The sequence below is a fragment of the Dermochelys coriacea genome, chromosome 3 (genome assembly GCF_009764565.3).
Source record: "Dermochelys coriacea isolate rDerCor1 chromosome 3, rDerCor1.pri.v4, whole genome shotgun sequence".
Taxonomy (NCBI): Eukaryota; Metazoa; Chordata; order Testudines; family Dermochelyidae; genus Dermochelys; species Dermochelys coriacea.
Genome location: NC_050070.1, coordinates 102,732,464 through 102,757,105, shown reverse-complemented (window position 1 = coordinate 102,757,105; position 24,642 = coordinate 102,732,464). Strand labels below are relative to the sequence as shown.

Below are 24,642 nucleotides of genomic sequence, written 5' to 3'. Positions count from 1 at the left end.
CCTAAAGAAACCTGATGGTCATTTCATGAGAGACTTGCCATGGACACGGGAATGGAAGGCCGAAATGGATGCCAGGTGCACATTGATTGAGGAGAAGGCCAGGCCTTGATGTTTCAAGTGAAGCAGATAGTCCACAATGGACTGTAGAAAAGACTGGGTCAGAAGGATCCTCCATTCTGATGTCCAGCAGGAGAAGTGCTTCCACTTTGCCAGGTAAGTTGCTCTAGTGGAGGGTTTTCTCCTTTCAAACAGAATGCACTTGACTTGATCAGAGCAGGTCTGCTCTTCCGGGTTCAGCCACTCAGCATCCACGCTGTGAGATGGAGAGAGGCAAGGTTTTGGTGCAGCAACCTCCTGTGATCCTTAGATGACAAGTCTGGGATGTTGGAAAGCATCCATGGAGGTGCTGTTGCCAAATCTATGAGCATACTGAACCAGTGCTGGCAAGCCCAGGCTGGGGCAATCATGAGGACTTTGGCCCTGACCCTCTTGACTTTCAGGAGGGTCCTGCTGATAAGCAGAATTGGTGGAAAGGAGTACATCAGGTTGCCTGCCCAAGACAGGAGAAAAGCGTTGGAGAGTGACCTGCTGTTGAGCCCTTGAAGGGAGCAGAACCAATGGCACTTCCTGTTCCGCAGCTAGAATGTCAAATAGAGTGAAAGGGGGTTCCACCAACTCCTCTACTTTGAATTGCAGGTATGCCACCACCCACTTTAGCAGTTCCTTGTGTGCCTTGGCATCATCCTGTGGCACTGTCTGGAACGGTCCCGCCACTGCTTCATCAGGTAAGGATGAGGAGGAGGTGAGGGTGGGGGCAGGGGCTGCCTCAGCATCTCCCGCACGGGAGGTTTCCCCCAGGGCTGGAGGGTGCTCCTGGGCACCTTGCTCAGAATACTTCTCTGAGTCCAGAGGGGGGCAGGAGACTGTCACCGACTTCCTCTCTGATGGCCCTGACACTGAACATTGCATCTGGGTCTCCTATGCCTAGGGGAACCCCCAAGGGTTCCAGAAGTACCACAGGGTAGGCTATTGGCCCTGGAGCCATGCTCAGGCTGGTGGCCCTGGAGGAGCTCCCACAGATCTGGCTGGGTGCACCTTGTCCAAGGGACCTGCTGTCTCCTCAGCCTCTGAGCCCAAGGAGGAAAGCTCCTTCCTTAAGGACCACTGAGGTGTGGATGCTATGTCCATGTCCTCTGCACGCCTACCATGCCAGCATCTGCGGCTGAGAGACAGGTGCCGGGGCTCAGGGTCCCAGTACCGCCTGACCGGGGACCAGCAGCAGAGTTCAGCAGATCAGTGATGGTACACCAGCGATCCATGCCTAGAGCTCTGGGAATGGTGCCGGGAGTCTGGGAGAGAATGGGATGACAGAGAATGTCACCTCAATCTCAGTGATCAGTGATGCGAGTCTGGCGATCTGCATTTTGGTGCCGGGGACCGGTTCCGTCGTCCAGGGGATCAGCATTCTGGTCCTAACAAAATTCATTGCCCCAAGGAGTGATGCCCATGCTCTGGCAACCAGTGGCATGATTCGGGGGATCGGTGGCATGCTACGGCTCTGTGCCGACCATTGGGTGAGCGATGCCACATCTTCAGGGACCAGTGCTGAGAGTCCAATGAATGATGCTGGGAACTCCAGTCAGTATGGGAAGGTCAGAAGGGCATCCCTGGGGATCACTGCTTCGACGTTGACCGCTGCGGTGCCAGGGAGTGATGCCGCATAGATGGAGACCGTTGCACAGCTCCCGTGCCGGCTTCCCTCTAGAGACGACTACATCTTGACATGGCGTCAGTTGTACCAGCAAAGATATGATGTCTTTTGCAGTCTGGAACGCCTCCGGCTGGATGGAACCTCCAGCTGCCGGGGACCTCTGCCACTACCCGGAGCGGCTAGTGAGTCCCTAGGAGGGCTGGATAGCCTAGCCAGTGATGCAGGTGTCTGGCTGGGATTTGGAGACATACTGCCTCACATGGGCCTATGCTGCTCTCTGGACTTTCCCTTTTCAGTATGGATGTTGGGGAAGCCCTCTCCCGGTGTTCTTTCTCTGCTTCTTAGTAGGTACCGGGGACTGGGACCGGCGTCAGGAGGCCGGTGCCATGCTTCACACTGATGCCGCTGTGCTCAGAGCGGAGTCTGATCTCGGCAGCTTGGAGATCAGCGCAAGGGCCAACTCCATGAGGAGCACTGTTAGTCTTATGTCCCACTCCTTTTTAGTTCTAGCCTTGAAGCTCTTGCAGATGCGACACTTATTGCTAACATGGGTTTCCTCCAAAGACTTCAAGCAGCTTTGATGAGGGTCGCTCATTGGCATAGGCTTTTTGCAGCAATCACAAGGCTTGAAGTCCAGGGATTGGGCATGCCCAGTTCCTAGGCTAAGTCCCTTAGGGGACTATCTAACTTATCTACAGTACTAGTAGCTAACTATTAAGAGAACAAAAGAACTACTTATCTAAGAACTATTTACACAATGAATGATAGGAAGAACCACTGGGTAAGAGCACTTGCAGAAGCAAGGTGATGTTCCAGCACCATCCTTAGTGGTAAGAAGGAACTGAGGGAGGGGCGAGCTGTTGGTGCCCCTTCTACCAGCGCATATGCGCCCCACTCCAGAGGACACCAGAGCCAGTCCCCTATAGATACCACTGAGGGAAAAACTTCCGGAATCGGTCCATGTGATGAGCACACACACATAACATGGAACAGACATGATCAAGCACTCGAACAAGAATAATTATTGTGGATCAGAACATTTTTAACTAACCTTTTTTTTTAATGCTGTCTGGTAGAAACTGAAACATTTCACAGAGATGTTTTTGATGGGAAGGTTTCTGAGGTCCAGGGTGAAGACTGCACACTTCAAGAAAGATGTGAATTGATAACCTGGGCTTTTCAATCTGAAAATGGGCATTTAAACTGAATTCCTTTTCACAAAAAACATTTTAAAAGTTTTCGTTTTGGTCCAATGCAGAATGAAAACTAAGTATGAAGTTTCAAAAGTTTTTGTAAAATGAAACTATCAGTTTCCAGCTGACTCTAGTAATATTATTATTAAACTGATGGGTCATTTTATAAAATGTTCATGTCTAGGCAGATTTCTTTCTTTTTTAAAACACATAAGTCATAAAGGAGCTTGGACCATGATAACTTCATTAAGATACCATTAAGTACTTACAAAGAAATTTAAATTTTGCCCAACAAATGTATTCTTTCAGAATATGGCTATTCTTATTTGATTACCTTTTGCTGACTGTTTGACAATCTACAGGCTGGTAAATAAGAGAAAGTTTGTTCTACAGCTATCATTAAGCTCAATGAGCTCTATTATTCCCTACATTTACTAATACAAAACGTTTCATTTGTATGCCAAGTATTGGATTAAATTCTATTCTAAATTATAGCAAGGAAATCCCACTGTGCACAATAAAGTTATAACACGGACATTTTTTTTAGCCTATTGACTCAGTATGTAGAAACATGTTCTCCAGTATGAATTTGGTCATAGTCCAGACACTGGTATTCAGAGTAACTGCCATCTATTTTATTTACACTGAAAGCCAGTTTGGGATTTTCTTTTTTTATTTTAAAGAAAATAGACATTTGCTTGTTGCTAAACTGTGTGGTCCAGGACCATTTTGATATATTTTAGTAATTAACATTTGAAAATTAGGACTTAGGAGCCTAAGTCCCATTTTCAAAAGCGCTTAAGGGCCAGATTTGGGGCAGAAATGTACCAAGGGGGATTTTCAAAAGTGCTAATGCAAGTTAGGTGCCAAAGCATTTGAAAGATCCTACTAAGGTGCCTCTCTGTATCGTTAAGCACTTAATATCTTTTAAAATCTGGCCCCAAGTAACCAGTCCACTTGATACTGTCCAGTTGTCTACTTCGCAACACACACAATTACAACTGGCATTCTTATGGGAATATCTGTGATTACAGGGGACAAGATATAGTTCCATCTCTTTCCCTTAAAAATGTTCTCTCCAGTCACAAAAATCTGAAGCTGCATTGGTGCAAGATCCATTTTATGCTACTACCAAAACACATCAGCCACACCATCAGAGGCTCATTCACTTGCATGTCTACTAATATTCTATATGCCATCATGTGCCAGAAATGCCCCTCTGCCATGTACATTGGCCAAACCGGAGAGTCCCTACATAAAATAATAAATGGACACAAATCGGACATCAGGAATGGTAACATACAAAAGCCAGTAGGAGAACACTTCAATCTTCCTGGACATTCTATAACGGATTTTAGAAAAGCTATACTTGAACAAAAAAACTTCAGAAACAGACTTCAAAGAGAAACAGCAGAACTAAAATTCATTTGCAAATTTAACACCATTAATTTGGGCCTGAATAGGGACTGGGGGTGGCTGGCTCATTACAAAAGCAGCTTTGCCTCTCCTGGAATTGACACCTCCTCATCTATTATTGGGAGTGGACTACATCCACCCTGACTGAATCGGCCCTGTCAACATTGGTTCTACACTTGTGGGGTAACTCCCTTCCCTTCATGTGTCAGTGTAATAATCCCTGCATCTGTAATTTTCACTCCCTGCATCTGATGAAGTGGGTTCTAGCCCACGAAAGTTTATGCCCAAATAAATCTGTTTGTTTTTAAGGTGCCACCGGATTCCTTGTTGTTATTATAACTTCATTGAAGTCATAAGAGCAATACAAGTTTCTCTAATGTAAACAGAACCTGAGAAAATCCTGAGATAGGATCTATATTCTACATATCCTCAATTTCATACCATTTCAAGTTTAAAAATTGCCAGCTATTCAACATTTGAAATTCTAGAGAACAGGAACTTAAAGGCATAGTAAATGTTTTATTATGCATTTTAATTTGTGAACTGATAACATTTGATATTAAACTAATGACCTCAAACCAGTGGAGGTACATTCAAATAATTACAGGCCTCAAACCACTCATTAGCCAACCAGATTGCTTCCTGCCTTCAAGTATGACTACTTTAACATATCATAAACTGACTCAGCAAATTAAAAATATACCTGGGGAAAAGATTGTAAGTTAAAACAAAAGAAACCCATTAATTCTACTATATTTATGACCTTCCTATTGAGTTTGTTGAGCTCTCCAGATTTTCATTTAAAAAAATAAGTTTCTACTTCTGAAAGTTGATAGTCCTTTAGGATCAAGACATGTTATCTCACTGAGTCTGCAGCCAGAGAGCTGTGAACATCCATCTGTTCTAATAGAGATAACTTTGACCTCTTAAATACAAATAATGTAAATCATTTCACTTCAGACCATTACACTAGAAATACAAGTGTGGTTAGACATACAAGCCTTCTGTACAATACGGATTTTAAGGAAGTCTCCCATTGTTACTTGCGGGGTTAGGGGTCAGCACAACAACCAGTCTACCACTGCTACTAATGCTCCCATCTTTGCTAGTACTGTTGTAATAGCAACTGTGAGAGATTTCCCTAAAATCCCTAGTGTATACATAGCAGTTGAAATTCTAGATTTATTGAAATCAGTGACAAAATTCCTATTGGCTTCAATGGGCTAGGATATTACCCAACTAGTTTTACTGTTGTATTTCAGTGAAACAGATACTCCAAAGAATAAAGCTATAAACTTTTTTTTTTGTAATTAATAGGTCTACTATTCTCCTTACACTGAAGATAACTGGCAAACATTTTTGCAGTATAATGTGTTAAAATGTGTTGAACGAAGTAGAATTTTCTATTAAAATTTCAGTCAGGATGTTGGTCTCTCATTTCCTGGATTATTAGTGGTTTAGAAATGTAAAAGTGATATTTTTCCCTTTAGGACCCAGTTACTCTACAATTACAACTGCACCACAGAACTTGGTTACAAAATTCCAATTTGCAATGCAGACTGAACTTTAGGAGTGTCCCTTAACAATATTACAGCCCTAGGCAACAATAAAGAGCAGTGTTTATGCTCCCAATATACTATTAAAAGAGGAATAAAAGAGAATAAAAACAAATGCTTTTAATTTGCCCCCAAAGATTTCAGTTGCCCCATGTCAAAACTCAAAGCTGTAGTGCAGCAATTCTAAGTCCAGGAAGAACGAGACACTTCACTTTTGTATTATGTCATTCTACAAACATTTTGCTTCTTTATTATATTTATATTAAAAAATTAACCTATCCAAGGCTCTAAACACCTTTGGCATTAATTATAACAAAATTAGATTGTCTACAAAACACCAACCTCTCCTATCCCTGACACAGCTAATTTCTCTCAAAGGCCCACCTCCACAGCCACACACACGTGTGTCTTGGGCTTTCCGCCCTGAGACCTCTGACTCCCACAAGGTTGCTCTTCCTGTCAGAGGCCAAACACTTCAAGAAGACCCCACACTTTCCCTTGTAGCATTTCACTCTCAACAAGAAAAGGGATTCACAAGGGTTTGTCCAATCAGGAAAATTAATCCGGAATAAAGGGTGTGAATTTAAAGTGGATTAACTATTCCCAATTTACTCCAGGCACTCTTATTCCAGAATGTCTAAGGTCTGGTCTACACTACGGGGTTAGGTCGACTTTAGCCTCATTAGGTCGATTTAAAAATGACTGTGTCCACACAACCAACTCTGTTCTGTTGACCTAAAGGGCTCTTAAAATGGCATTCTGGGGGGGACCCTACCACTATCTCACCACTGTCCATGGACACCTGCAAGGGGGGAGTCTCACGCAACAGGGAGGAGGATTTTGTGGATGAGGAGGAGGAGGAGGAGGAGGAGAATGCACAGCAGGCAAGCGGTGAATCCCTTCTCTCTGGCAGCCAGGACCTTTTCATCACCCTGAAGCCAATACCCTCCCAAGGCGGGATCCCCGCCCCTGAAGCTGGCGAAGGTACCTCTGGTGAGTGCATATTTGTAACTACAGTACAGGGTTTAAAAGCAATAGTGTTTAATGTTTGATTTGCCCTGAAGAATTGGGATGCGTTCGCAACCAGTACAGCTACTGGAAAAGTCTGTTCACATGTCTGGGGATGGAGCGGGAATCCTCCAGGGACATCTCCATAAAGCTCTCCTGGAGGTACTATGAAAGTCTTTGCAGAGGGTTTCTGGGGAAGGTTGCCTTATTTCATCCTCCATGGTAGGACACTTTACCACACCAAGCTAGTAGCAAGTATTCTGGAATCATTGCAACACAAAGCATGGCAGCGAATGGTCCTGGATTTTGGTTGCATTCAAGCAACCTTGGGTCTATTTCTTTGTGTTGGCCTCAGTTGACTGATATCATTCATCATCACCTGGTTGAAATAGGGAAATTTTTGTAAGGGAACAGTAAAAGGACCCGGTTCATGCTAGGCTGTTTGTGGTTGGCTAAAAGGGATCAGCCCAGAGAATAGCCATGCAGCAGGCGGGAGGGGAAAAGGGATCATCCAAGAGAAGAGCCACGTGCAGGAGTGGGAGGAGGTATGTGCTGTATATCCACCCAAAAACCACAGCCCCTCCTTTTAAATGTGAAACCCAACCCATTGCTTGCTCTGGGAAAGGAGGGTGCTGCAGTTTGAAAACATTCCCACGTTATGAAGGCATAAGAAGCCATCCCCGTGTACCAAGCGGCTTACCATGGCTGCTTGGAAACTGAATTCTGTTGCCCAGCTGTGTGTGTGTGATGTGTCACCCTAACAGCTGGCGCTCAATATAAAAGGCAAAGTGCAACCTTGTACCTAAAGCACATGTGCTGTCTGCTGTGAATTGCTTGATTCATTGTGAAAGCATCTCCCTTTTGTTCTCAGAAACGTATCACCTTAAATTTTACTCTCCCTTTTTATCTCCCCCGAGGTGCAAATGTTTCTACACTCCCCCTATCATCTCCATCCCTGAGGTTATCGCAGATTAGAAGGCAAAAAAAACCCCGCCTTTTTGATGACATGTTTGCAGAGCTCATGCAGTCCTCCCGCACTGGTAGGGCACAGCTTAATGCATGGAGGCATTCTGTGGCAGAGGCCAGGAAAGAATTAAGTAAGTGCGAAGAGCGGAGGCAGGACGCGATGCTTAGGCTAATGGGAGAGCAAACGGATAAGACGAAGCGTCTGTTGGAGCTACAGGAAAGCCAACAAGAGCACAGCCCGCCGCTGCATCCACTGTATAACTGCATGCCCTCTTCCCCAACTTCCATATCCTCTAAGAAATCCCTGGTGCCATGGGATTCCAGGCACCTTTTTCTGATTAGGCAGGAACAGAGAGGGGTTTCAGGATCTGAGCGGCACCTATGCTCTTATGGATCTAGATTTCTATGCCTAAATTCCCCATCTATAAAATGGAAATACCAGCTCACCTCAGAGGGTACATCTACACTGCAAAAAACCCACAGCACCAAGTTTCACAGCCTGGGGTCAGCTGAGTTGGGTTGCAGGGCTAAAAATTACAGTGGAGTTCAGGCTTAAACTGGCATGTGGACTTTTAGTCCCTCCCTCCCACATAGGCTCCACTCCAACTAACATTGCAATTTTATAGCCCCACAACCATAATCAGCTGACCTGGGCCAGCAGCAGCCACCATGCTACAGGCCTTTTTATCAGCGTAAACATACCCACCAGGGTATGGGGGGAGGAAGGGGAAGAGAAAGTGTTGCAAACAAATTAAATGTTTGTGAAGCACTCATAACTATAGCAAAGTCCCATGGAAAAAACTATGAGGAAATATTCTGTAATCAGAGCAGGGTTTGAACAGTATTTGGTATGACAGGCATGGTGCAATACACAGTAATCACGTAACAAAATTAAAAGAGTTGCTCATTCAAAATGCAATATCCATTTGTGCAATAAGGCCAAAATCCTGTGAAGAAAACTGCATATGCAAAGGCAGCAGAATTATGGTTGTGCAGGCAACCATTTTTCTGGCATTTCCCAACTTTTGAATGCTCAGCTTTGCAAGTGTAAGTTGTGTATGTAATTCCATTTAGGTTGTTATATTAGCCCTTGCAGATGATGTCTGCGAACCTTGATATATCTATTCCCATCAGCAGTGAAAAGACAGCAGGCTTCATGGATTAGGAAAGAGTAAAACCAGCTTGGTTGCTGATAAGATTTTTGACACTTGACCAAGGCTTTCTTCTCTAGTTTTGCACATAATCATGTTGATAGCTTTATTTTCAGGCCACAACTCTAGGTAGTGCACTACAAAAATGCATGGCATATAAAATGGTGCAGGAGTATGCAAGTGATGTTGATTCAGAGTACTTACCCAATCTGGGCTAAAACTGAAAAAAACTGTTGCAAAAAGTTGGACATAAATGGGGCTGAGAAAGTATGGACAAATATTAACAACCAGATCTATACTCTTAGGCTTTCATGTTTCTCTTGTTTGATAAACTACCCTATTTGGCATACAAAAATTTTCTATCAACTGTAAACAAAAGCCACAAACTAAGGCACTTCCCCATCTGGTTGTAGGAGGGCCTGCAGTAAATCAGCCACACTCTGGACAGTGGGTCTTCCTTCCCACTATGTTTATCAATATTTTCAAGTTAGGTTTTGAAGTACTCCACCACACAAAAGAAATAGTCACTAACAAAATAAAGGGGGATACCTTTCCCTCCACCTCCCCCACAGGAGTGTCATCCAGTTATGCACTCAGGGTGTCAGTCCTTCCCCTAAACAAGTATTCAGTTTTAGTTATTTCTGTTGTAGGGAGAAGCCTCTCTCCCTACTGCCACTAACCCTGCAGCAGCTTGTCTCTCCTCTCACCAGAGGGATTTTTAGAGGTCTCAGGCAGCCCTGAATTGGATGCAGGTGTCCCTAATGACCTGAGCCAACTCCTTCTCAGCTTGTAGGAAAAGGGACCTTTATCATTCTAAGGCCAACATCACTCTTAGAGCTGTCCAACTTTTGTCACAAGTTTTACTCAATATCTAGCAGCCAAGTTTGAAAATTGTAACTCCAATAGGAGACTTTTTCACAATATTATATAAAGGAAATCCACCTCACCATTAATTAGCATGAAGGTATCAACTTGGTTCCTATAAATTCCCCTCACAACTCAGTCAGTGCATTCCCCACACTAACAAAAATGCAATCTAATTAGAACAGTGGTAGTTTAACATTCACTTTTCACAGGATTAAGCCACAGCCAGTACACAAAGTAGGGAAGAAGTATGGTCAAGAGGTCAAAATAATCTGAACGTTTCACTTATTATAATGGGACCTTACAAGGATTACTTGTTTTGGTTCAGAGAGAAGTCAAAGTCAGAACTCCTTATCAGAACATATCTAAACATAAGAAAGCAAAATCCAGAAGCTCCCAAAGGTTGGGGTGAAAGTTACTTATATTCAGCGCATTATAAAAACATACTTGAGCTGAAATCTCTAATTCAAAACTGAATTTCCTTTAGGACTGTGTAGTTAAATTCTCAAAAGATAGAAAAACATACTTAAAATGTATCCAGTGTTAAAAAGTGCCAAAGTAAGCTAGTTTTAAGGAATTTTTGCTGCATCTCAGAAGATTTGGGTAACAATTCAGGCATCTTTCCTCACTTGTTTCAGTAGAGGGAGCCAAATTTTCATCACAGATGCTGCAATAGAGGTTCTCAATCCCCCTAAAACAAAATTAGGTTCTCTACACAATTGATAGCAAGAGTTTGCTTAATTATGTGGATATAGTTGAATGAATGATAAACTACCCTCAAAAGACCCAAGATGAAAGAGGGGTTTAAAAAAGTGTACTTTTGAGAGATCACGATAGATGCTGCCCATCAAAAACAGACAAATTAGTCAGGCTTGACAAAATTTATTTTTCATTCATTTCTTGCACTTGAAGTATTCTTCGATGACATCTTTGGCCTGAGATTCCTTGCCATAGTCCTATAGTGCAAAACAGTAAATTAATGGAATACACATATCTTTGGAAATTAATACATCTTTGTTCAGAGTAAGCTACATGCTAAATTATAATACATTTCTGTTAGTCTATGTTGGGGTAAACTTTAGTGGAAGACACTCAGATTCAGCAGTTAGAAATATGGGCACACAAACTTTATTCTTCAAGTACGATGTACATGTATATACTTGTTCATGTACACACCCTCATGTCAGGAGTAACAACCAGAGACTCTTTGGGCATGGCTACACTTGCAGATGTAGAGCGCTTTGAGTTAAACCAGCCTTCGTAGAGAGCAGTAGGGAAAGCGCTGCAGTCTGTCCACACTGTCAGGTTCAAGCACACTGGCATGGCCACATTTGCAGCACTTGCAGCAGCACTGGGAGTGGTGCATTATGGGCAGCTATCCCAGCATGCAAGTGACTGCAAAGTGGGGTGGAGTGTGACAGGGAGCATGTTGTGTGTATGTGCGGGGAATTTGGGGGGGCTGAGAGCATGTTAGAATGCTGTCTTGTAAATTCAGACAGCAGCAGGCCTCCCTCCCCCCTACCCCTCTCTCTCAGCATTCCACAGTAATGGCTTGATTTGTCTCGGAGCAGATAAGCATGCTGTTTGTCAGAAACGGAGCTTTGAAAGGGCATATCCACTTTCCTGCGGGGATTCCAAAACAATGAAAAGAGTGGCCACTTGACTTAAGGGGATTATTGGATGTTTCCGGAGGCCGATTAGAGCGCAGTAATGAAACACCTTGTTCACACTGACACCAGGGCATTGCAGTCAAGGCACATCAAATGTTATTCCACTCGCCAAGGCAGACTACCAAAAGCACTCTAACCGCAGAGTCAGAGCGCTCTGTGTGCCTTGCCAGTGTGGACGGGTAATGAGCTAGGGCACCCAGGGATGCTTTAATGCGCTCTAACTCACAAGTGTAGCCAAGCCCTAAGTATTCACTTTAGCCTCCTTAATATACTAATAAGTTGCACACACCTCATCTACTTCCCACTGTTTGAAGAAACTGTGCTGTGCAGAAATTGGGATAAAAGGTATCCAGTGATAAACACGCATACTAACCGCTATATTTTCCCCCTATATATACACATATACACAGTATTTTTGGAAGTCTAATCTCATTCTTGACTCCCCTCACACACACACACCAATAATCCCCAGTACTTTGACAAAAAAAAAAAAAAAAAAAAGTGTTCAAAAGCAGCAAGCTTCTACAATCTCTGTTGCGCTCCTTGAGCAACCTCAAGTGGGCTGCACTTTCCCAGATACTCAGATATGTTGTAGGGTATTTTGGAAGAGTAGCAGAGTGCCTGAGACTTAAGGGAACCTAATGGTAAAATGTAGGCAAGCAATACCTAATTGTTGTGATAACATGGAATCTGTGGGAAAGCCTAGCAATCACAGGAAATCCATTTATTAAAATCCAGAACAATGACAGAAATATGAAAATATTCAGAGTAACCATTAGTGTTGTCCACTATGGAAAATATGTAGCCATTTTCAGGGACCTCAAGGACTAGCAAGTCCTTAAGGCTCGTACCATGGCTTTGTTATTGCCAGCACCATCCTAATGATTTCTGCAGAACATTTTCAAGTTAAGCAGACACAATTTACTGGCATTTGGTTATTTGTTAAAACAGAACCAGACCTTTTCCAATAAAGGGTAATATTAAATTTGTTTGTAGACTAAAACATTACAGTTTTCTACCAATCCTGTTCTCAAATTTCTAGTAATGCATTTATAAAATAATCAGCAACAAAAGAAAAAACATTAGATTGAGCTAGGATTGGTAAAACTATGTTTCTAAAAATACCACTAAAGTTAATTATAAAATAAGAATATTAGTTCATGTATGCTATTTCTTTCAATCCAGGAAACAATGTTTTTCTGGGAAAACTGGCACTGAATTTACAAAGTAGAAATATTTTTCAATTTAAAACTATATTCTAGGTTTATTACTAATTTTTTGGAAACTGAGGAAACAAATGGAAAAAACTTGTCATCTTACTTTGACAACCACACAACTGCAGCCCACTACTTTGCGGGGTTTTCCTTCTCTGTCGATTTTGCAGAGACCTACCCACTCACCCAGTTTCTTGTTGTCATCAACCTGTTAAAGACATTAGTACATTAGAACTGCACTTTCCTTGGTGCAATCAGAGTAAGATCAAAGCTGCTGTACACTCAGAAACATTGGGTAACGTTTGTGGCTGCTTTCCTCACAAATATCAGTAGAGGGAGCCAAACTATCATCATTGTACAGCTCTAACAGGATTCTGAAGAAAGTAAATGTGGCTTTGACTTGCAATTAAGAGCCTCAGACTAGCAAAATTCATTTGTAGGCAGAAGTGGCAGCAACTGAGTTTTACAATGCACAAAATGCATTACAGTCTACTTGGACTTCAACATTAGTTACTGAAAAAAATTAATTTTCTTCCTCTGCCTTATATTTTATACTTTTGTACTGTTAATATGCTTAGTTCATAGCACTAAAATGCTAGTCCAACAGAAATGGGTCTTGGTTGAGTCGACTACTGTATCAGATCACTAATGGCACCACGTATGTTTTTATGTACAATATTGATACAGTTCTAAATTTGTAACTGAAGTTTCAATACTCACTTTTATCAAGTTGATCTGGTGTTCTGCACAAAGGGCTTCAACCAACTTTACGTACATGGGTTCGTCGCAGTTTGAAGCAAGTACACAAAGGTGGGCTTGGCGTCTAAAATAAACAACATTTATACACAAGTTACACAACAAGTTATTCCAAAGTCAATAGATTTTCATTAGTAATTAAGCCATGAACTAAAATACAATATTCAATGTCTATTTGCCTGCATTACACCACTTTTTGTAAAACCTATCTGATCCCACCAATATGTTCAGATTCAGTTTACAAGAGAATAAATAACTTTTAATCAAGCTTTAGAAGGATTTACTGCATCAATATCAGAGTTCTAGTTTAACTGACAGGAATCCATTTCAGTTTTGGAAACAATCTCAAAAACCATTGATTACATGGAACCGCTGTCCTTGATTTAATGTAGTTAGAGCCCAGCTTCTCCAAATGACTGCATATAGGCACACCTCCATATTACAGCAAGCAGTCAACTGCAAGAGTGAGGCCTTCACTGCATAGTTCAAATGACAGCAATCTATTGGCACAACTATGATTGTGATGTCCACTAGTTATATTTGAAATTTAAACTATAAACTCTTCAAGGCAGGGATCTTGTCTGCCTGTTTGCAAAGCAGCTATCATGACAGGACCTTGAGTTTAATTAGGACATCTGTGCACTATTGCAATACATACTTTTTGGATAGATTGAAGAGGAAAATGAGAGTGAGGGAGACCAGAAAGAAGGCCGTTACAGGAGTCCAGGCAAGAAAAAAAAAACCAGCAGCACAAGCCATGAATTTTATCTCTTTACTTTATGCATTTTGACCATTAAAATGACTGGACTTGTTGGAACTTTGTATGCAATTTTATTCCCCCCTCCCCCAGCGATTGGAATGGAGTTATTGTACTGTTCACAATCGCTCAAGTTAAAGTTTATGAATAACATATATTGGATAAAGATTGGGGAGGGCACCACTGAAAAAGAATGGGATCCACCTGAATCCTGAGCATGGGTTTGGCTCTGATCTCTCCTGATCCTCCTCATGCAAGAAATGGAAGTGAGATGTGAATATCATGAGGATCCGAGTCATTACACCCAGACCTGATTACAACCATGATGCTACTCCATCTATTTCATTCCGCATTATCCGAAGAGATGAATGCGGCTAAAATCAGGCTCTTAGTACTGTACTTAACACACTTTGAAAGAATCCGCTTATTAAATATCAATACTAACCATGGTCCTGTGTTAATACCCCCCGATCCCCCACCCAGCCTACAACAAATAAGGTTTTACATTTAGGCAGCTCAAAAAGCAATGTCTCTTTTGGCAACAGAACTGTATTTCCTAAAGTATGTTTCAGGCAGTTGACTGTACATAGTCTGTCTTCTTCCTTTCTCACTCCTGTTTTTATATTATCTTTCTGTCTATTCCCTTAAACTTACAGGTTTGTCAGACTACTTTTATCACTCATAAAAAGAGTGAAGGGGTATCCGACATTTTTGAGAGTCATCATTCAAACACTGTAGTTTTATTGGAGTTTTGAAAGCTATTGTATACCTGAACCTAAAGAGATTATTCACACATGCATCTCTATTTTACTTTGCAACTAAATGTGTGCTTTGAGACAAACTCATATACCATATGGTAACAGACACATAGTTTCAGATTCGTGTTCTGTTTTATAAGATTTTCTTTGCAATATGTTATACAAAATATATTGAATGAAACCAGAAAATAAATTTAAGGTTACCAAAAAGCTGAAGACAAGTTTTCCCAAATAGACCTAGTCTCAAGGAGATCTTGAGAAGATTTTTATCCCCAGGTAAAGGCACACTATTAAGTTTAGTAGACCCCAAGTCTGACACTATCTATAAAAAACTCGATCTCCCAATAATCCCTAGCCTAGAAAAAATGCATCAGCTCTCCAAAACAAGGGCCATACTAGTCTTAAACTACATTTAAAGTAGCGGCTCAAGCAGACTACGCTCAGAGTCAGATTTCCTAAACTAAAACATTCTAAGTGCTAGAACTCCCATAACTGTTCATGAAAGCTATTTTTGCTTGTGTGCACTCCGTTACACGATGCAACTACATAACACAAGCACAGGAAACCCAGCATTTTGGGACTGAAACCTGAAATTTTGGGGTTTACCCATTTTACATAGAGCAGTAGACAGAAGAATCAGATTTCAAATCAAAACCTTTTCAGGCTAATATATATCCAAATGCTAATACAAATCAGGTACTGCACCTACATTAACATGACGAATTAAACACGTTTGTTCGTTACGCTACATAGCTCCAAAATAAGACTTACTTGTCCAAGGCTTTGGCAGCTTCACGAATACCACGAGCTAAGCCATCGTGGATGAGTGCGGTCTTCAGCACTTCTTGCAGGGCGGTGTTAACATCCATTACACCTCCAGCAGCAATGCTACACAATCGAAAACACAGAAGACACAGCGCCTCGCTCACCTGCCAGCCTCCCGCCTTAGGAGCCCCGGAGCAACACCACAGCGGCGGGGGAGCAGGGGGCGGCGTGCGCAGGCAGGGACACGCAATCCTGCTGCAGCTCGGCCCGCCTCCCACCGCGGCAGGCGAAGCCCCCGGCCCGGCGTTCCCGCCGCCCGTTCCTCCCACCCGGCTCCCAACACGCGGCGGGGCCGCGCCAGGAGCGCCCGGCGGAGCCACACGCGGCGGCACGTGGCGCGCCGAGCCCCGCCGGAGCTGCCGGGCCCCCCCCCGGCCCCGGCCCCGGCCCTCACCCTTCCTCGGCCATGGTCGGTGGGGGTCGCTCCCGCCCGGGATTTGCTGAAACACAAGAGGCAGAGCGAGAAGGTTAGTGGCGGTGGCCGCAGCCCCGGCCCGCCCGATGCCCGGCGGGCGGGGGTTGAATTCGCGCCGCGGCCCGGCTCCCACTTACCCCGCAGCCTCTACGAGTCACCAGGGGAAAGGGGGGCGGAGCTACGGCGGCGCTTACTTAAGGGCCCGAGGACCCCGCCGGCGGCGGCGCCGCCGCGCGCTCCCGGAAGAGGTGTCCTCAGAACTGCCTGATCCCCGGCGATTGCCCGGGGGCGGTGAGTGGCGAACGCGCCCTGCTCGGGGTGTGGGTGTGTGTGTGTGTGTCACTGTCAGTCAGTCACTGACTCCCGTTCACAAGCATCGCTGACTACAAAGCCTTCCCCCAGTCTCCTCTGCCTGTGACCCCCTCCCCCACCCCCGAGCTGGGTGACGCGTTTCCGCCAACACTTTTTCCCCCGGAAACGTGCCGGGGCGGGTGGGAGCCTCTGGCGCGGCGGCTGCGTCGGGCCAAACCGCGGCGCTGGCGGGAGCCGCCTCTGAGGCGAAGAGCGGGGCCCGTCCGACTGTTTCCCGCAGCCCCGGTGGACTCGGCGCCCCTCTGCTTTTGCCTTTGCTCTCTTGCTTCCCTCTTGGGATCACAGTTGCCAACTTTCACGCGGGAAATAAGCACCCGACTTTCACACTAAGCCACAAAGCCGGCTAATCCCAGTCCAAAACAAGCCGCTCCCGAAGAACCCCAACACGCTGTGTGACCAGATCCCCCTGGCCGGCAGTGCTTGCCCGGGAGCTGAGCCAAAAAAAAAAAAAAAAAAGGCGCTACAAGCCCAAAACTAGCCAACAACCAACTCTCAAGCCAATTAAGCCAAAAACAAGCCCAATTTCTGCATTTTTTCCACGGGTTTGGCATGTGTGCTTGGGATCCTTTGTGGTCCCTGTGCTCAGAGTTCCCCTTTCCTTTCGCACAAAGCCCTGCTGTTTGTCAGTTTTCCCATGGGCCAGCGAACACCGCTCAACTCCTCCCCACCACCTTTCCCAGGCTATGTCTACACTACAGCTTATGTCAGCATAGTTTATGGCTCTGATGGGTGCAAATAAGGCTTTGTTTACACTGCGCCGTCTACAGTGGCACAGCCGTGCCCTTAAAGCCTTGCCGTTGTAAGGCGCGCAGCATAGCCACTCTTTGTCTCCAGGAGAGAGCTCTCCTGAGGACGAGATAAAACCACCCCCAAGGAGGGGCAGTAGCTTCATTGGCAGCAGAGCATCTCCCACTGATGAAGCACTGTCCGTACCGGTGCTTTTCGTCATTAAAACTTTTTTTGTCCAGAGAGTGTTTTTTCACACCCATGAGTGACAAAAATGTTAATGGGTTTCAGAGTAGCAGCCATGTTACTCTGTATTCGCAAAATGAAAAGGAGTACTTGTGGCACCTTAGAGACTAACAAATTTATTAGAGCATAAGCTTTCGTGAGCTACAGCTTGCTGAAAGTGCAGTGTAGACATAGCCTAAATGACCCCCCTGAGCGACATAGTTACACCAGCATAACCGCTGGTATGCACAACATTATGTTGGCAGGAGAGCTTCTGAGGCATGTGGATTTTTCACACCCCTGAGAGACGTAGCTATACCAGTGTAAGTTTGTAGTGTAGATCAGCCCTCAGCTCTGTTGCTCCAGGCCTCGAAAAATTTTGCATCCAAAGCACCATAGTTAGGTTGACCTAACCCCCACTTTAGATGCAGCTAGGTTGATAGGAGCATTCATCTCTTGACTTAGCTACCACCTCTCAAAGAGGTTGATTAATTACATCGATGGAAAACCCCTTCCTATCACTGTAGAAAACGTATACGCTATGATGTCACTATGTGGCACAGGTACACCCTGGCTCTGCTGCTGCAGTGGCTGCAGCTTAGGCAAGTCTCTGAGTGTTTGTAGAACACTTAGAACAATGGGGCCCAGATCTTGGTTTGAACCTGCAGGCACTATTGTAATACAGGTATTAATAATAATTAAAAAGACATTGTCAGGCCAAAGTTTTTTTTTGTATAAGATAGCAAATAAATTGAGAGCCCAACAGCCTAAGACGAAATTCAACTATGATATGGTTATTGGGATGCAATTGCGGTTAGAGCAGGGGAGAGGGAGTCAGGCCATCTTGGTTCTGTTCCCAGTTGCTCCACCACAAACTCACTATGTGATCTGGTAAAAGTCACTTGTCATGTCTATGCTAGTAGTGCCTGCACTATGCCAGGTGTTTTTCACGCATATAGGAAGACACTTTCAGTCTTAAAGAATGCCTCAGTTTCACCAACTGTAAAATAAGAATAATACTTACAAATAAAGCAAGAACTACAGAACTGTATTGAAACTTTGGGGATTATTTTCAGTGGCACAAATGAGATCTGTGCCTTTGAAGATCTTCCCCTTTGTTTCAGTAATCCAACTTTGACAATGACATATGAGTGTGAATTAATTCAGAAGTAAAACTAAGACTTTGGAGATTTATCCACAGTTCTTAAATAAACATTTGTATGTCAGAAACCAGATACATTTCAAAAACATGACAACTACCCTAGGACTATAAGAATTTCAGATATTCCCACATTAAAGGAATTGTTAACAAGATACATTTAAACCAGAAATATCCCACACCTTGTAAATGTTACGTTTCAGTATTCAGCATTTATATATATTCTTCTCCACTGTGTCTGAAAAGATTTCTGTAGCCTAAGAATGTGTTCAGAAAAGATTAAAAGTAGAATACAAACACTGGAAAATTCTGAGAATGAAAAAGCACAGAAACAAATCCAAAAAACTGATTTTGTTTTGTGGCGGGTGTGGGGGGAGAAGGAGAACAAAAGTTGGTAGCCACAGCTTTGTAACTAAAGAAACTAAAACCAGAACTCTCTGTCATTTTTCTGCAATGTATCCCTCTATCACCTTGCTGGTACCCATAGCACTGGTAGAATTTTGCCCCACTTCTTTCCATCCAGGTTATCATGGGAGGCAACCACTAGTGGACCATGAGGCTCGTTACACCTCTGTACAGGGAACTGTAGAATGACCTATGCAATATATATTCTATCCAGTAGGTGGAAGTATGCTCAGCTAAAAAGGGATGTATTAGATCAAACAAGGAAAATAATAGAAGAGCCAATGTATCATACATTTCTCCCCACCTTTGTCTAGCTACATTATAAACTCCTTGTTGCAGATTCTCTCTTCTTATGTGAATGTCCAGCACCTAGCACCCTGGAGCCCTGATCTTAGTTGGGGTCTCCAGGCACTAAACAACAATTGTAATAATAAATAATGTGGAGTTATATGTTTCTTGGGCCCAGAAGCAGCAATCCACCATGTAGAGCTGCTCTGTGAGAGCCAACAACAACCTGCCATTTTTATTTGCTTTGTCCATCAGCACCCAGTCATTATCATCAAACATCTCCTCTTCTTCCTCCTCACACACATGGTTGTAGTCATACTTGAAATTCCACAAATACAGGAGATTCATGTGTACTGTATCAGCAGCAGTTATTAATATTGTCCGAAGTTCTGCAGAGCACATGCTTCTGCCAGAGAGATGGAAAAGCAGAGCATAGGACTGTGAAAGTTTTAATAACAGCACAAAAATTATGGAATGAAACAAGCATGTGTTGGAGAAAATGGCTTTATGGAAATTTGATCCCAAGTTCCCAGAAATCTATGAGCGAATCATGACTATTCCCAAAGCATTGTAAAAATGTCCCACAAGGCATTGCATTGGATGGCGGTGCAGGACACACAGGGATAAATATCCATGGTGCACCACATTTTCCATAGATGCTACCGCTCTTGGTGAGTAATGGAGTGCCATTGCAAGCAGACAAGAGGCATACTCCCAGGCAATATGCAAACGTCATTGGTAGTACGTCAATGTAACTTACATCAGTGAAACTTTGTATGGTAGATATAGCCTTAGTTTCCTATCTGTAAAATGAGGATAATAATGCTACTTCACAGGAGTGTTGAAATGATTAATTAAGGTTTATAAAGTGCTAACATTCACCAAAATTCACCCCAAAAATCCCTAACAACTGGACAATCCATTGACTCCCCACATTCCCAGCTTATTTTGACAAATGACTCTTAAAAACACTTTTTAAAATGTTGATAACTATGCAAAGACTTCAGCACAAGTGGAAGATTCACATCTCTCTTTTTACATAAAATGTGTCAAAAAAATCTTTCCTAAAATCTTTGGGGCTGGTCCTGTTCAGAGAGGTGTGATCACAGTGGACAGCAGTCAGTTATGTCTCTTGAAGGAAGGTTCAAAAATATTTTACAGGCCTTTACAAATATACAGTACCAGACTGAGAAATGCATATTCCCATGGTGTTTTGAGGTGAAATTATTCTTATTGTGTTTTCATGTAGTGGACAAAAAATTTAAAAATGAATGCAGACTTTCATCAATAGTATTGTTATGAGGTGGGTGAAACCTTGTTGTGGGTTAAGTTAAAAGCACATTAAGATGGATAGATGTGAGTACTCCTTTCAGTTAACATTACTGTAAAGACAATCCCTCATCTAAGGCAGAAGGAATATGTGACCCTGTCCAAGAGCTTTTGCTGAGTATTGTTTGGGGTTACAGAAAGAGAGAGAGAGAGACAGAGAAATTGGCAGAACACAGAGGACCAAGACAGCAAAATGAACAGCCTGAAGGAGCTGCTGAAAGCATGGTGAATGGCCTTTGAAGAAACCTGGGGAGAGATTTTGTGGTCAGGATGAAGAGTGTTCAAAAAGTCAGGAGAGGTCAGCTGAAAAGAGTGTTAGTACTGTGAGCAATGAAGCTGTTTCCTGCTATTTGATTCCTTCTGTGTTCAGAGACACAGGACTCTGTAAATAAACAAAACCACATCAGAGAACTACTTGAATATCAGCAATTTCTCCTTTTGCTGATGTAGTTTATTTTGTTTGGGGAACTAGTAGCCCAATGACTCCAGGATCTGGAGACCAAGACCACGGGGCAAACTAATGAACAATTGTCTTCAAACAATAGTCTCATGTCCTCCCAGCTCAGATACAGGCGTGGATCTGTTATTCTGGCCACTGCCTGTAGCAGCTGCCTTGGAAATGACTGAAATGTTCCTGGAGGCGAAGGTGCCCAGGGCTGGAAAACCCAGCCCCCACAATGGGCTAGCCTGGCCTGGAATGCGGACAAAAGATGACACCATTGAGACCCAGAAACATTTGCAGGAGAGGTTGGCCCAGAGCAACTCAACTTTGGAACCAGGGTCCACCCATGGCCACAGCCCCAGCTGAGGAGACAGACTTTTTCAAAGCTTCAGCCGCCCAGGTGCTGTGGCCACCCACTTGGAAGAGTCCAATGATTTATCATTGCTGTAGGGAATAGGGTCACATCAAGCGTGAATGCCCACTGAGGGAATGTGGTGGTCTGAGGTGCAGTTTCAGTCTGTCTGGGGAGGCAATCAACCAATGTGTAAGCCCCCCTAGTTCCCTAAGCAGTCCAAGTAAAAATTGGACCAAACTATCATGGAAGGTCTGCTAGACTTGGGCTGCAGGCACACCTTGCTTCAAAGCGACTTGGTTTTGCCCAAGGCCTTAAATCCAGGACAACTTCTTTGATTTTTGTGCATCCACGGTGATGTCTGGTTGTCTGCCTCTAATCTTACAAGCAGTGAACCAGGTGGGCTGACTCTGGGTGGGAGTCTTGGATTGCTTACTCTGGTTGCTGCTGCGGGAGCAGGACTGGAAATATCTTCCAGCATTCATGGGAGGAGAATCCATTCTCTCAATGTCTGAGTTCTTGGAGGGGCAAGAAGATGCCTGGATCTATTCCCCACCACTTATTCAGATTTTTTGAGACTTCCATAAAATTCATGTTGCAGAACAAGCAAAGGAAGGACAGAAGAGTGTGGGCCTGTGCCTGTGATATCATGGAGCCTTAGGGAGGGCCTTCTCAGAGGATGGATCTTGGAAAGGGAACAGCCCAGCAGTCCAGATATCTTGGTGCCCAGCAAAAGGGCATCTCTGATTAAGCTATGATCTTTGATTACAGTGCTCTGCCTCACAACTTCCACATTGTGGCAGACCAGCACGAAGACTCAACACTCCAAGAGTGCTTTACTCATTGTCAGAATATTTGTGACAGACTGAACACCCAGTGTTTCCCCAGTTTGAATGGAGAAATTAGACATTGTACCAGCTACAGAGGCACCTTCTAACCTGATGCCTAAACCCCTTATATGGGAGCTCCTACAGCTGGCCCACGCTATACCAACCATGGGGCACCTGGGAAAGGATAAAACCCAGGAAAGGCTATTGGCCTGGTCAGGGCTATACAAGTAGGTAATGGACTTCTGCCTTTCATGTTCTGGCTGCCAGAGGACAGTGCCAAAAGGCAGGGGCTAGCACCTTTAATTTCCCTATACTCATTGCTTGTGGGCCCCCATCTTCTGCACTCGCAGTAAAAGGATGGGGAGTCAGCCTTGACAGGGACTTTTAGTTGACCATTCCAAACCCTAAATCAGCTTTAACTGGAGGCTGCACCACTTTAACGTAACATGGAACCCAGATCAGAAGATCTGCTTCATGGATATTTTAATTGTGGAAGAAAGTAGTTACAGGTTTAATCAAGGTTGGGATAACAAAACAGTTACTCCCAATCCCTAGTCCCCCTCCTCATTCCAAACTGCTCCCAGAAAAATCCACTAGAATATAAGAGTAAAAACTGAAACAGAATTCTCTGCTGCCTGGCAAACGTATCACAGCTTTCAGCTGTGCAATCCTAGCTATTTTAACAGGAGTCCCAACAACAACATTGCTAGTTGGACATTTGTCCCTGTCCCCTGTATACAGCAGTCAAATCACCTATCTCTGCTGAGGCATCCTAAAATAATTCTTTCGTTATGAGGAATCTTGCCTAGAAGATCAGTCCTGCCAGCTGTGACTGCTGCTAGGATTTCTTCCTAGGTGGCCCCTAAAAGGACCCATTGCTGGAAACAGACACCTCAGATCCTTCCTTATTGTCACCATTCCTCAGTTGCTAACTCCCAACAGGCTTTCGTGTTCTCTCTTCAGCCCTGATTTTTTCCTTTGTGTTGCTGGGATTCCCTTGGTTAAGCAAAACACTTCAGATTCTAAAAAAATGCCTCGTTTGGACCACTTTTCCTTCTCGTCCACTCATACCCTTAATAATCCCCTGAGTGGAGTAAAGCAAATGGAGCTCCTGCAACAGAGGAGATCCCAGTACTACCCCCATCTCCACTCACAGGGGAAGAGGAAGCCACATGTGTGGTTTAAACTGCCCTTTACCTCTACATTTCTGATACAGCCTTATTGTGTTAAAGTTCCACTGTATCCCTGCCCCTCCTCTAAACCCCATGCAGAACTGAAAATGGAGGGCATGCCCTGCAAACCATCTGCAAGAGTAAGGGGACCTAATCCATGCCTCCATAGCCAAAGCTCCTTCTGGCAGCTGCTCTCCAACAGCAGGGAACTTCAAAGCAAGCTCTCTTTCCATTTGAACATGTACTCCTATTGCTGGTCTCTTCGTTCTCCCTCTCCGTGCTGATCCCAAGTCAGCTTTCTCAGCTACACCTACATGTACCTTTGGCCTGGGGACACAACCCCGCCCTCCAAGCACCACAGGAATAAGGTTTATAACATCAGCTGATAGATCCACATAGCACCACATAGATCCACTGATCTGTTCACAGTGACTTCTGCAGCAGTCTCCACACACACAGACTCTTATGCCATCCCATCCAGAGAACTTGTGGGTAAGACAAAGCCTCCTTTCAGCCCGATTATCTGAGACTGCTGCCAGCTTGGAAGGAAGAGGATGTAAGAACTCTCACTCTCTCTCTCTCTGTATCTCAGAGAGACTGAGAACGACGAGACTTTTGTTTTGGACTTTTAAGATTTGGGAGTTCTGAACCTTAGTCCTGAGGTAAGGGCCTTTAAACTGATTTCCAACTGCTCCTTTCATGCAGCTTAATTAAAAGGGAGACATACTTATGTTAATTAGTGTGCTTGGTTTCTCATTGCCCTGATCTGAGCAAGCACACTTGTTGACATCCTGGTAGGATAATGTAGGGTGAGGTGTATCTGCAGTACCACTTCTGGCCATGAGGGTGGGCATAGGTGGCCCACCCCATACATGAAAAGTGTCCATCACAATGTGCGATGAATGTCAATAACATAAAAAAGTACACAAAAACTCAAATGAACAAGTAAGAGGAAAAAATAAGACTTTTTTAAAGCTTTGTGAAATGTAAAGTTTTCAATTTGCATCCTATAGAAGTTTCCTTTTGAGTTGAAAGAGAACCGACCTAGGCTGAAACCACTAAATTTCAGCAGGTCAGAAATA

General features: G+C 43.8%; 1 protein-coding gene and 4 non-coding genes across 6 annotated transcripts; all 5 read right to left on the bottom strand.

Moving 5' to 3' along the window:
- Positions 1–10,449: 10,449 nt before the first annotated feature.
- Positions 10,450–10,534, bottom strand: LOC119854134. Its single transcript, XR_005292373.1, has one exon. It is a non-coding gene; the product is annotated as a small nucleolar RNA SNORD100 (small nucleolar RNA).
- A 197-nt stretch (positions 10,535–10,731) lies between these two features.
- RPS12 (ribosomal protein S12) lies at positions 10,732–22,848 on the bottom strand. 2 transcript variants are annotated; one of them, XM_043510990.1, is made up of 6 exons: positions 22,842–22,848; positions 16,240–16,285; positions 15,792–15,908; positions 13,470–13,572; positions 12,856–12,957; positions 10,732–10,821 (listed from the first exon to the last, which is right to left on the bottom strand). In XM_043510990.1, exons 2-6 carry the CDS (start codon positions 16,251–16,253, stop codon positions 10,759–10,761), a joined length of 399 nt encoding a protein of 132 aa, XP_043366925.1. In that variant the 5' UTR covers positions 16,254–16,285; positions 22,842–22,848; the 3' UTR covers positions 10,732–10,758. The 2 variants fall into 2 exon arrangements, with proteins under 2 accessions (XP_043366925.1, XP_038253525.1); XM_038397597.2 differs by lacking the exon at positions 22,842–22,848 and adding an exon at positions 16,398–16,684.
- On the bottom strand, positions 12,333–12,466 carry LOC119854131. The gene has a single exon (XR_005292371.1). It is a non-coding gene; the product is annotated as a small nucleolar RNA SNORA33 (small nucleolar RNA).
- Positions 13,023–13,111, bottom strand: LOC119854132. The gene has a single exon (XR_005292372.1). It is a non-coding gene; the product is annotated as a small nucleolar RNA SNORD100 (small nucleolar RNA).
- Positions 14,919–14,993, bottom strand: LOC119854119. The gene has a single exon (XR_005292359.1). It is a non-coding gene; the product is annotated as a small nucleolar RNA SNORD101 (small nucleolar RNA).
- Positions 22,849–24,642: the final 1,794 nt, after the last annotated feature.